Source organism: Oryctolagus cuniculus, chromosome 14, assembly GCF_051225735.1.
Source record: "Oryctolagus cuniculus isolate XC-2025 breed Fujian yellow rabbit chromosome 14, ASM5122573v1, whole genome shotgun sequence".
Taxonomy (NCBI): domain Eukaryota; kingdom Metazoa; phylum Chordata; class Mammalia; order Lagomorpha; family Leporidae; genus Oryctolagus; species Oryctolagus cuniculus.
Genome location: NC_142880.1, coordinates 3542541 through 3555719, shown reverse-complemented (window position 1 = coordinate 3555719; position 13179 = coordinate 3542541). Strand labels below are relative to the sequence as shown.

Sequence of the window (13179 nt, the reverse complement as noted above, 5' to 3'; positions counted from 1 at the left end):
GAGGCGGCCAGCCCCTCCCTGACACTCCCTGGGGGACCCTCTTCTTGTCCCAGTGCCCTCAGCACGGCCAGTCTCCACACAGACCTCGGGCCAGCTGCGGCTCTCTCTGCGAACAAAGTTCCTCTCCCCACATGTCACTTCGACCTTCTTCCACCTGGAATAAACGCCAAAGGACACAGCGGATAAAAATAAAGTGTCTCCCGTGACTGTGTCTCAGCAGTCTAGCAATTCCGCCTGCGTGCGGCACACACTCACCTTCACTGTGGGCTCCTGACGCGTGCACGCGTTACACAGCTGGCTGCGCGTGGCATCCCTACCAGACAGCAAGCAGGGCTACTCCTGCCCCAGCCTCACAGACAACACTGAGGTATAACAGGATGAACTGGGGCCGGCGCCGTGGCTCACTTGGTTAATCCTCCGCCTGCGGTGCCGGCATCCCACATGGGCGCCGGGTTCTAGTCCCGGTTGCTCCTCTTCCAGTCCAGCTCTCTGCTGTGGCCCAGGAGGGCAGTGGAGGATGGCCCAAGTGCTTGGGCCCTGCACCTGCATGGGAGACCAGGAGAAGCACCTGGCTCCTGCCTTCGGATCACCAGCCGTTGCAGCCATTTAGGGGGTGAACCAATGGAAGGAAGACCTTTCTCTCTGTCTCTGTCTATAACTCTACCTGTCATTAAAAAAAAAAAAAAAAAGGATGAAATGGCACCCCCTATCCACCCACCCAAGTCCACAAAGCTGGCAAGGGAGTCACGGAGTGCTGGTAAACCTGAATTTGTACCTGTGGTGGACTTGAACTCTCCCATGAGCTTGAGACTTGACAGACAGCTCCGTTTGGACGATTCCAAACCCAACTCGTCCCCAGCTCAGCTGATCTCTCTCCCCACAAGCCAGTCACGTGTCCACTGTGGCCTCTTCTGCTGATAGCACTGTCACGTGACCAAGACCCAGAGGCAAGACCAGGCGATCTTGACCCTGCTTCCGATCCCACCTGTGGCCCCTGGAGCCCAGATCAGTGTTCTTCTCCCCTCTCCCTCTCCTCCCGCCACCTTTCCACTCCTGGACATCTATGCTGCAGGTCGGCAGCCCACATCTGTGATCATTACGATTCCATCCACTTTACCGTCAGGACAAAGGCCCACTGTGTCCTGTGCTAGGTAAAAACACTCCCGCCTGTTAGCTCAGTCACCGTCACTCGGGCTCAAGGCGCCTTTCAGATACGCTGCTCCTACTTTCTGGGATGCTCCCTGCACCAGGTGAAATCAGACCCAAGCCCCCAGTCTGATCTGTCTCAGGAGACTGCCCCGCCAAGACTGCCTTAACCCTCATCCCCACCTATTCCAACCCCCACAGGCAGCAAGGCACCCCCTATCCTCTGCACACCCCTCCCTGGTCACTCTGGATGGGCAGGCCCTCTCCCCACTGGGAAACCCCGGGGTTCTCAGACCTGTGCGCCAGTCCCAGCTTCCTTGAAGGTGCTCATTATGTCTCACTCATCTTGGGTGCCAGCAGGAGCCAGGACAGTGTCCGGCCGTCACAGACACTAAAAAACGTATTTCAGTTGAATACGGTTGAATACAATACAATACCAAATTGACTCGAAGTCAAAATGGGCACCAAGATCGCCCCGTGAAAGAGTTTCTACTCAGTCTCCCCAGCTGGATTTATAAAAACAGATTAAAAGTTCAGAGCGAATATGGAAATAAAGTATATTTTCCCACGACAGATCCAAGATAAACTCTAGGCTAAATAATGGAGTTGATGCCTTTAAAATCAAAGCATTCTTCCAGAAATGAAAACTCAATGTCAGTTATCCAATACGGGGCCAGCTGTTCAAGCTCCATCTTCCCAGTGGCCTGCAACTGGACATAGCAGAGAGACATACGGGGCTGGCATCGCGGTGCTGTGGGTCAAGTCAATGCTTGAGACCCCTCATCTCACACTGGAGCTCCAGTTCAAGTCCCATGTACTCCTTGTCCAATCCGGCTCCCTGCTAATGCGCCTGGGAGGGCAGCAGGTGATGGCCCTGCACCCACGTGGGAGACCCAGATGGAGTTCCTGGTTCCTGGCTTTAGCCTGGCCCAGCCCTGGCTGTTGTGGGCTTTGAGAATGAACCAGCAGATGGACGATCTCTCTCTCTCTCTCCCTCCTCTCCCTCCTGTCACTTTGCCTTTCAAATAAGTAAATTTTTTTTTTTTTACATAGTGGTGTGACTCTCTTGCTGATGTGAGCTGTCCATAACATAGTTCTAAGCGACAAAAGTAACAGTGATTTTTACTTGCATTTTAAAAAAATATGTGCATCCCAACAGAAAAACAGAGGTCTGAGGAATACATAGCAAATGTATTCACTTCCTGTCTCTCTTTCCCCACTTCCTGTCTCTTTCCCCACTCCTGTCTCTCTTGACTTCCCATCTCACTTTCCCCACTTCCTGTCTTTCTTCACTTCCCGTCTCACTTTCCCCATTTCTTGGCTCACTTTCCCCACTCCCTCTCTTTACTTCCTGTCTCACTTTCCCCAGTTTCTCTCATTTTCCCCACTTCCTGTCTCACTTTCCCACTTCCTGTCTTTCCCCACTTCCGGTCTCACTTTCCCACTTCCTGTCTTTCCCCACTTCCGGTCTCATTTTCCCTACTTCCTGTCTCACTTTCTTTACTTCTTCTCTTCACTTCCTGTCTCTTTCTCCACTTCCTTTCTCTTTCTTCATTTCCTGTCTCTCTTCAATTCCTTTCTCTCTTTACTTCCTATCTCACTTTCCCCAGTTTCTATCATTTGCCCTACTTCCTGTCTCTTCACTTCCTGTCTCTCCCCACTTCCTGTCTCACTTTCCCCAAATCATGTCTCACTCTCCCCACTTCCTGTCTCACTTTCCCCACATCCTAGCTCACTTTCCCCACTCCCTGTCTCTCCCCAGTTCCTGTCTCTCTTTCCCCATTTCCTATCTCACTTTCCCCACTTCCTGTCTCTTTCTCCACTCCGTCTCTCTTTCCCCACTCCCTGTCTCTCCCCAGTTCCTGTTTCACTTTCTCCAGTTCCTGTCTCTCCTCACTTCCTGTCTCTCTTTCCCCACTTCCTATCTCTCTTTCCTACTTCTGTCTCTTTCCCCTCTTCCCATCTCTCTCACTTCCCATCTCTCTTTCTTCACTTCCTATCTCACTTTCCCCAGTTTCTCTCATTTTCCCCACTTCTTGTCTCTCTTTACTTCCTGTCTCTTTCCCCACTTCTTGTCTCTCTTCACTTCCTGTCTCTTTCCCCACTTCTTGTCTCATTTTCCCCAGTTTCTCTCATTTTCCCCACTTCCTGTCTCACTTCCCACTTCCTGTCTGTCCCCACTTCCTGTCTCTTTCCCTAGTTCCTGTCTCTCTTTTCCCACTCCCTGTCTCTCTTTCCCCACTTCCTGTCTCTTTCCCCACTTCCTGTCTCTCTTTCCCCACTTCCGGTCTCTCTTTCCTCACTTCCTGTCTCACTTTCCCCAGCTCCTGTCTCTCCTCACTTCCTCAAGGGTTCCTCCTGGAGTCACCCCCTGGAAACCCCCAGCTCTGTGGTTTTAAGGAGGTCAGTGTGGGAGGAACCTCAGATCAGGGCAATTTCTAAAATTCATGTGATTGCTGTTACTACAGTTACTGGTTTTCATTCCGTTCCATTCCAATACAAGAGTAGTAATAATGAGCGACAGACGATACCTTCAGGATCTGAAAGGTGACAATGCCATTCTCCACAAAGCAGTGAGATTCTCCTCCAGTGTCACAGAGACTCCCTCCTGCCAGCAGCTGCTCTAACACCCAAGCAAGGCCCTGCAGGCTCCCAGGACCGCTCCACGCATGCACGGATCCAGTTTGATTTTCTCACTATTAGCCAGCACATTTTAGAATCTGTCCAAAATATAGGATGTCATTTCTCAGTTCAAAAGACCCTTGAAACTACAATAGCTCTTGAAAATATAAATATGATCAAAGCACTTACATTACAGAAAGGAGCAATCATCTCAGTATGCCTTCTAGATATCTCTACTCTGCATACACAGTTTAGGAAAATTTTGAGAGATTTCAGGATAATATCTAAAAATGACCAACCACTTTTTTTTTAAGTAAAAATATATTCCCAGCTTCTGGCACATGACTGTAACTAGAGGCTGAAAGTGCTTAGATTTTAAAATATGAACATGTACAATTCTCACATGAAATTCAACAGGAGCCCAATCCATGACGTGTGGTGAGTGTTCACTCTCCTGGACCAGAGAAGCCCACCTGCTAAGTTACATGCAAGAAGTCCACATAGCCCATGTTTTTGAAACAGAGACTAACCATTTATTTAACAAAGTGGAAACTCCTAATATCTAGCACTTCTCTACATTTACAATTTCAGGGAAAAGAGACGCACGTTCGACAGTACACATTATTATTATTCGACAGTACGCATCATACATTTCGATGGGTTAAGACACTTCTCTGACAACTCCGATTCATGCCCCTTCAGTGCGGGGGTGACTCCCTTCTCGGGGAGGGAGCCCGCGGCTCGCTGTCAGGAGCCGCGTTGCCAGCAGCTCAGCCTTCCCTCCACCCCAACCTGTCTGTCCCAGGATCTCTTTCACCAGAAGTCCAGGTGGAATTCCATCTATGCTGGTTCCCCAGTCAAGTGTGAGTCCCTTTAATTGCGAAAGGAATCCCAGCACACAGAAGCCAAAGGGTGTGGGGGCTCTTGTCCCCTCACTCACACACTGCTCTACCAGGTCGGGGTTTTCGTGTTGGTTTGTTCGCGCGCTGATGACGGTGTAGGTAGCTGCTGTGAGTGCAATGTGTGGGGCACCACGCCCGGAATCTGAATGACTGCCCAGCGGGAGAGCCGAGGGTCACTTGTGCCTTACAGAATCCGGGGGCTCTACCCCCAGGTGCAAGGTGCACTGGCCAGGCTTCTCCAGGGCGAAGGCAGGGTGGACCCCCTCGGTGAAGCTGTGCCTCGCCATGAAGAGCACCTGGCCGCTGGCCGCATTGACGAACACGAGTCTCTGGCTGCTGTAGTCCAGCAGAATGCCCACCCTGGCTGGGTGCTCGGTTACGTGAACGTCGCTCACAACACCGCTGCAGAAAAACGTGTATCTGAAAGCAAACAACAGGCAATGAAAACCTCCGAAGGGCCGTGAGAGCAGGATACGGAAAAGGCCCCGCAAACAACCGCATCTCCTGCTGTTAACCGAAACGCGCGACACTGAGCTGCGATAACGCTGTGCTAATTACTGACATCAGATCCCTGCACAGCTCGCCCCAGCCGAAGACCATTTTTAATAACTGCTCCTTCCACGTTGGGAGGCAGTCCCAGAATAACCAGCAAACGCCTCCCTTGTGTTTTCTCCCCACATGCTAATCTCTCCCCGCTGCCCACAGGTTTTAACTACCACATTCACGGCGTGTCACTCTTTTGAATAAAACTCCTTTGAGGCTGCCATGGGTTCTAAAAAGTCCCGTAGGCTTGCCTTCTATACAACGTATTAATTTTACAGTTTAAAAAAATTATAGGCACCTTACATAAGGGTCTTAACAAAGTTTAAGAAAGACTTCATTATTATTGCCAATTTCATCCTCTGCGCACGCCGCACCTGCCCAAGCCTCACTGCTTTCTTGCTGGCGCTTTCTGCTGTGGGCAGCCCAGGGTTGCCTTTGACTTCTGAGTTCACCTCCAGCTGGTCCAGTGAGGACTCACTGGGCGGGGCTGTGCACCCAGCACTTTGAGGACGCTCTGGGGCTGTGAAAGGTTAAAGGGCACTGACCTTGTCCTCTGGGACATGCACTTGATGAGACAGGACACAGTCAAACTGCCAATGACTTACCCAGGGACTAAGGCGGAGACTCCCTAGGGCCACAGAAGATAAATCTCAGAAGGGAAACTGGCCGTGGGCGGCCCCACAGCCCCTGGCCTGCCTGGCCCTTGGTCACTGGCTCACTGAGGAGATGCAGGTGACACTCTGCTTGCCAGGGACTGCAGAGGCCCCACAGGCCAGGGAAACCGGCCTGGCCAGGCTCTGGCTTGGTTCTTCCTTCTAACAATGGAGCTCCCTAGGAAAAGTCCTCTGGCCTCAGACCTCAGCCACTCCCCTAAGATCAGCGTCCTTAGCAACCAGAGTGACCACCAGTCCCCGGACGCTTGCTTCTTGCTTCCTGAGTGGGTGTGCAGCCTGCAAGGGGACGTGGGAGACCACACCTCCTCCAAGACCCCTGTGCAGACCTCCCCTGCAGATGCTGGAGGCAGGCGGGAGGGGCCGGCCCCGCTTACCTCTGCGGCTCTGAGCAGTGCATGTACCACGAGGTGTCTCCCTGCCCCAGGGTCCCGGCCCGCACAGCCGAGCCGGCACAGATGCCGAGCCGGTACGCTGGGCAGTCTGTGACGGTGGCTTCCCAGTAATGCTGGCCGCAGGCAGGCAGCTCCTCACCCAGCACGGATGGGATTCTGTGGGCAGAAATGATGGATGGTGCTTAGTGCGGTATCACCAGCCGTTCCCCTACGAGCACTGACGCTCACGTAGTACTGGCAGGATTGTGTCCTTAGAAACTGCCGGGTTTTGACTAAGGACACTGTTCACGGAGCCTCTAACTCGGACCAGACCACCTCAGAAGTGCCCCGACTCCCCACACGTACCTGACACAGCCGTGTCACAGGCAACACACATGGGCTGCACGGGGCACCCCTTCAGGGGCTGCGGAGCCGCGACGGAGGGGAACCGCAGCTAGGGTTAATGCAGAGAGGCCTCGCGACGCAGGAAAGAGCCCCAGGCCCACCGAGGAGCAGACACCAGTGCGTTCAGCTGTGTTTGTCAGAGCTCGGCTGCTGCCTGGGCTGCCTGGGCAAGAGGCCCCGTGCCGTGAACCAAAGCGCTCGCCCCGGTTGCTGGGCCCTCGTTTGCTGGATGCTGCCTGGAAGTGGCTAGAGCTGCAGGGAGGCATCGCTCCCAGAAGCCGCCCCCCCCGCCATCTCCTGCACCTGCCCGGCAGCCTCATTTCCGGGAGGCGGCTCCTGGCAAGCCCTTGATATTTAGGGCTAATTTCAGCTTCACCATAAATAAAGTTCTAGAAAATACAATGCGGCTATCAACTGTTATCCTCTCCGAACTCCTACCAAACTCCAGTCTATTTCTCTGCTTTTCGATTTTTTTCAAGAAACTCAAACAAGACAGAAAAGCCCAATCTATCTCTCAGGTCTTTTTTCCCCTTTCTGAATTCACCCGTTTGTCTATTTTTAGCACCTACTGTGTTCCAGGCCCATGCAAGATTCTGCACAAGTCAGAGGCATGAGACAAGGCTGCTGCCCAAGGATTGCTCGTGACTGGGAGGCTGACAAAAAGCTCCACACGTCAGTGCCTTTGCACAGGTGACATGAGGGGGCACCAGGGCCCACGGCAAATCCCTGCTGAGCTGGGCCATGGCTGGGCAAACAGCAGCCGGATGGGAAAGCAGTGCACATGCCGGCTGCCTGGCTGAGAGCCTGTGCAAACGGCAGGCCTCACGGTGCCCACAGCCAGGGTGTTTCTCTGGTGTTGGACACAGTGTCCCGTGCTTCCTGCCAGTTTCTGGTTCTGACCCTCAAAGGAAAGCAGAGAGGCCACGAGAAGGAGCAGGGCGGTCTCCCCACCCTGGCCCAGCTCTGCTTCTCCTCTTCTGTGCTCCCTTTTGTGTGAGCCGCGGTGGGGCAGGATTTGTGGCCTCCATAGAAACTCGGGGGACTGGATGCTATTAAAAACCATAGAAGAATTGCCGGGTATTTTATTACTGAACCAGAGATAATAAATACCTCAAACAGACAATGAGTGAAACACAACCATCTGTGCTTGTACTCCAATACAAACACTGACACTTGCTGCCAGTCGCGGCCTACGCGGCCTCTTCCCCAGGGACGAGCACAGCTGAGCTCCACGGGCAGGCACGGGCACACAGTTACGGCCGAGGCCACATCCCAGCACGTCCATGAAGCCACGGACAGGCCCAGGGGAGGCCCGGGGAGGCCCCACGCTCTCAGCCTCTCCTGCTGACGCAGCCCCAAGCTGGGGCTGCCACCTCCTACTTACTCTGTCAGCCGTCTCCTCTCTGCAAAGCTGATCACTGTCCCGTCTGCGGAAATCTGCAGAGCAGGATGAGCTGTGTCTCTCAACAAGAGAAATCTGGTTCCTGTTGCGGGTGAGAAAACACCGTTACCACACTGGTCGAGCATCGTGTGCTGCCCCGAGCCCCACATGTCAGACTGGACATCAATACTTGGTGTTTCAGACTCACAGCTACATACTACACTAAGGAGAGGGCATCTGTGCATGCCGGGGGCTGGTGACCTCTACCCGGAGCTGCAGGGGCAGCCTCACAGGTGTGTCCTGTCCTGGGCCACAGCATCTACATCATCCGGAAACCAGGTGGAAATGCAGAGTCATGGGCCCCACCCCAGACCTCTTGAGTCAGAACCTGCATTTGAACAGGCTCCTTCAGGGACCTGGGTGCACATTAAAGTCGGGGGGTAGGGGCTTGCTGCCATCATCTGAAGAACAGGGTCTAGGAGCCAGCACTGTGGCACAGCAGATTAAGCCTCCACCTGTGATGACAGTGTCGCTCCCCCTCTTCGTGGAGGAACGACACAGGACCCTGCGCTGTTCTTTCGTCTGCTCGGCCTTCCCCGGGTTTGCTGCTGGTTCTTCCCGGGTTGGCTACTATCCCTTCCACCTCCGTGGAAGGGCGGTTCCCCCTAGCCACATTCCCCACTTCCGCAGGGGAGCGGCACACCGCCAGCCGGCTCTACTCGGGGGTTGCACAGGTGTTCCTTCAGCTAGATGTTCCCCATAGATGTTCCCCATAGATGTTCCTGGTGCATGCCGTCTCTCTCCTCCTTTATAGTCCTCCTCCGCCAATCCTAACTCGGCTGCCCACACGCCGAGCACGCTGCTCTCCTCCAATCAATAGCAAGTCCTACAGTTTATTAGCTGAACTGGAGGCAGCTGTGCGGAAGCTGTTTACTTCTCTCCCAGAGCCATATTGTGGGAGAGCAGATGCATAGAATAAGTCTTAATTCCAGTAACTCAGTCTAGTCCGGTTGCTCCCCACAGATCCCCCTTTCTTTTTATTTTTTGGCGTTGATACGCGCCTGTCTTCGGTGTCCCGCGGCACACACTCTGCTCTACTTGCTAGAGTTGCCACAGGCTCTTACAAGTCCTATCAATCAGGCAAACCGAATCCGGGTCCTCTCTTCGCCATGTTGTGAGGAGGTTTTTAGGCGCTGATGCGTGCCTGTGTTCGGTGCCCTGCAGCGCATGCTCTGGTCGAGCCTGCAGGGGCTTACAAGCCCTATCAGGCAAACCGAATCCAAGCCTTCTCATTGCCTTTTTGTGGGGAGGCCTTACTGATGTTAATTCGTGCCTGTCTTCGGTGACCTGCGGCGCATAAGCTGCTAGCCGCCCAGGTGCTCATCGCCTCACTAATCGGGCAGACCGAATCCAAGCCTTCTAATTGTTGTATTGTAGGGAGGCCTTTCTATTTCTCTATTTCTCTATCTCCAGGCATTCCTATTTCTCCCATTTTACTTCTGTCTGCCAACATTCCCATTTCTCTCACTCCACTTCCAAACTTCTGTTTCTCTTATCCCCGCAGCTTCCCGCTGCCTCGCCCTGCCGGCAGGCTCCGCCCCGAGGCTGCTTCTCGGCGCCTTGCCGGCTCTGAGCCGCTTCAGCCCGCGCCTCTCTCATCTGCGCTGCTTCCCGGCTTTGCGCGGCTTGGCTTCGCGCACTCCGCGGTCTCCACGCCCTTCGCGTCTGCACCACGGCCTCGTGCCAGCCCCGTTCCCTATCTATTCACGCCCCGTGCTCTCTCTGCACGCGGCGGCTTCCGCGAGTAACACAGCGTAGCTTACGTGTCCGCCACTAGCATTCAATCTAAGTTCCCCGGGCTAGCCTGGCGAACTCAACCCAGCATACGTCTCCGCCCCACGGTTTGGCTTCCCGTCCTTTGCTCCCCGGGCTAATCAGACGGATCCCAATCTGGCTTACGTTTCAGCTTCTGGTTTCAACTTTTCGCCCCCTATTCCCGGGCTAACTTGAGAATCCCAAAGTGGCTTTCGTATCCGCCTCGGCCTGCCCCCCGCGGCTTCAATTTCCCTAACACTTTTCTCTACCCGGTATGTTTCCCCAAGCTTTCCTCCAACAATACTCCTCCCTCATTTCTCCTGGCCTCTCCCCACAGTCCGCATCTGAGTCTGTTTGTTCTAGCTTTCACTTTCGCTTTTGACCTTAGAGATTTCTCCCAGCTTCCCCCCGTAGTCCGTATCTGAGTCTATGCCTAGGCTTTCAATAGCTTCTTCCGGCACCTTTCTCGTCCGGCTTTTCCCTAGGCTGTTTGCTAGTCTCTCTCTCCGATATTTTCCCTAGGCTGTTTGCTAGTCTCTCTCTCCGATATTTTCCCAGTTCTTCCCGTTTCTTCCCTCCTAAGTTTCATATCCATCCTAAGTTTCCTATCCGAGTCATGGCACCATTATGTCGCTCCCCCTCTTCGTGGAGGAACGACACAGGACCCTGCGCTGTTCTTTCGTCTGCTCGGCCCTCCCCGGGTTTGCTGCTGGTTCTTCCCGGGTTGGCTACTATCCCTTCCACCTCCGTGGAAGGGCAGTTCCCCCTGGCCACATTCCCCACTTCCGCAGGGGAGCGGCACACCGCCAGCCAGCTCTACTCGGGGGTTGCACAGGTGTTCCTTCAGCTAGATGTTCCCCTTAGATGTTCCCCATAGATGTTCCTGGTGCATGCCGTCTCTCTCCTCCTTTATAGTCCTCCTCTGCCAATCCCAACTCGGCTGCCCACACGCCGAGTACGCTGCTCTCCTCCAATCAGGAGCAAGTCCTACAGTTTATTGGTTGAACTGGAGGCAGCTGTGCGGAAGCTGTTTACTTCTCTCCCAGCGCCATATTGTGGGAGAGCAGATGCATAGAATAAGTCTTAATTCCAGTAACTCAGTCTAGTCCGGATTGCTCCCCACAGATCCCCCTTTCTTTTTATTTTTGGCGTTGATACGCGCCTGCCTTCGGTGCCCCGTGGCACACACTCTGCTCCGCTTGCTAGAGTTGCCACAGGTTCTTACAAGTCCTATCAATCAGGCAAACCGAATCCGGGTCCTCTCTTTGCCATGTTGTGAGGAGGTTTTTAGGCACTGATGCGTGCCTGTGTTCGGTGCCCCGCAGCGCATGCTCTGCTCTGCCTGCAGGGGCTTACAAGCCCCAACAATCAGGCAAACCGAATCCAAGCCTTCTCATTGCCGTATTGTGGGGGAGACTTATTAGTGTTGGTTCGTGCCTATCTTCGGTGACCTGTAGCTCATACTCTGGTCGAGCTGCCTGCTGGTGCTTATCGCCCTAATCAGGCAGACCGAATCCAAGCTCTCTCATTACTGTGTTGTGGGGAGGCCTTATTGATGTTAATTCGTGCCTGTCTTCGGTGACCTGCGGCGCATAAGCTGCTAGCCGCCCGCAGGTGCTCATCGTCTCACTTAATCAGGCAGACCGAATCCAAGCTCTCACATTGCAGTGTTGTGGGGAGGCCTTTCTATTTCTCTACTTCTCTATCTCCGGGCATACCTATTTCTCCCATTTTACTTCTATCTTCCAGCATTCCTATTTCTCTCATTTTACTTCTAAACTTCTGTTTCTCTTATCCCTGCGGCTTCCCGGCTCCCGCCCCGAGGCTATTTCTCGGCGGCTTTCCGGCTGAGCCGCTTCAGCCCGCTTCTCTCTCATCTGCGCAGCTCGGCTTTGCGCGCACACTCCGCGGTCTCTCACTAGCCCTTTCGCATCTGAACCACGGCCTCGTGCCAGCCCCGCGTTCCCTATGTACTTGAGCCCCGCACGCTCTGTCTGCGCGCGGCAGCCTCCGCGAGTCACATAGCGTAGCTTACGTGTCCGCCACTAGCATTCAATCTAAGTTCCCCGGGCTAGCCTGGCGAATTCAACCCAGCTTACGTCTCCGCCCCATGATCTGGCTTCCCGTCCTTTGCTCCCCGGGCTAATCAGACGGATCCCAGTCTGGCTTACGTTTCAGCTTCTGGTTTCAACTTTTCGCCCCCTATTCCCGGGCTAACTTGAGAACCCCAAAGTGGCTTTCGTATCCGCCTCGGCCTGCCCCCCGCGGCTTCAATTTCCCTAACACTTTTCTCTACCCGGTATGTTTCCCCAAGCTTTCCTCCAACAATACTCCTCCCTCATTTCTCCTGGCCTCTCCCCACAGTCCGCATCTGAGTCTGTTTGTTCTAGCTTTCACTTTCGCTTTTGACCTTAGAGATTTCTCCCAGCTTCCCCCCGTAGTCCGTATCTGAGTCTATGCCTAGGCTTTCAATAGCTTCTTCCGGCACCTTTCTCGTCCGGCTTTTCCCTAGGCTGTTTGCTAGTCTCTCTCTCCGATATTTTCCCTAGGCTGTTTGCTAGTCTCTCTCTCCGATATTTTCCCAGTTCTTCCCGTTTCTTCCCTCCTAAGTTTCATATCCGTCCTAAGTTTCCTATCCGAGTCACGGCACCATTATGTCGCTCCCCCTCTTCGTGGAGGAACGACACAGGACCCTGCGCTGTTCTTTCGTCTGCTCGGCCCTCCCCGGGTTTGCTGCTGGTTCTTCCCGGGTTGGCTACTATCCCTTCCACCTCCGTGGAAGGGCAGTTCCCCCTGGCCACATTCCCCACTTCCGCAGGGGAGCGGCACACCGCCAGCCGGCTCTACTCGGGGGCTGCACAGGTGTTCCTTCAGCTAGATGTTCCCCTTAGATGTTCCTGGTGCATGCCGTCTCTCTCCTCCTTTATAGTCCTCCTCCGCCAATCCTAACTCGGCTGCCCACACGCCGAGCACGCTGCTCTCCTCCAATCAATAGCAAGTCCTACAGTTTATTAGCTGAACTGGAGGCAGCTGTGCGGAAGCTGTTTACTTCTCTCCCAGCGCCATATTGTGGGAGAGCAGATGCATAGAATAAGTCTTAATTCCAGTAACTCAGTCTAGTCCGGTTGCTCCCCACAGACAGCATCCCATTTGGGTGCCAGTTCAAGTCCTGGCTGCTCCACTTGCAATCGAGCTCCCTTCTAATGCGCCTGGGAAAGCAGCAGAACAGGCCAAGTCCTTGGGCCTGCACCCGTACGCGAGAACTGGAAGAAGCTCCTGGCTTTGGCCTGGCCCAGCTCTGGCCATTTTGGCCATTTGGG

The 13179-nt window shown here is 54.0% G+C and overlaps 1 protein-coding gene across 1 annotated transcript in view; it reads right to left on the bottom strand.

Annotated features, from left to right (window-relative positions):
- Positions 1-4278: 4278 nt before the first annotated feature.
- CMYA5 (cardiomyopathy associated 5) overlaps positions 4279-13179 on the bottom strand; it is an 87288-nt gene continuing 78387 nt past the window's right edge. Inside the window, exons 11-13 of the mRNA XM_070056327.2 lie at positions 8048-8147; positions 6262-6435; positions 4279-5090 (exon numbers count right to left, since the gene is read on the bottom strand). Of these exons, the coding sequence (XP_069912428.2) occupies positions 4844-5090; positions 6262-6435; positions 8048-8147 (521 nt within the window). The 3' untranslated portion in view covers positions 4279-4843. The remainder of the gene's footprint in view (positions 5091-6261; positions 6436-8047; positions 8148-13179) is intronic.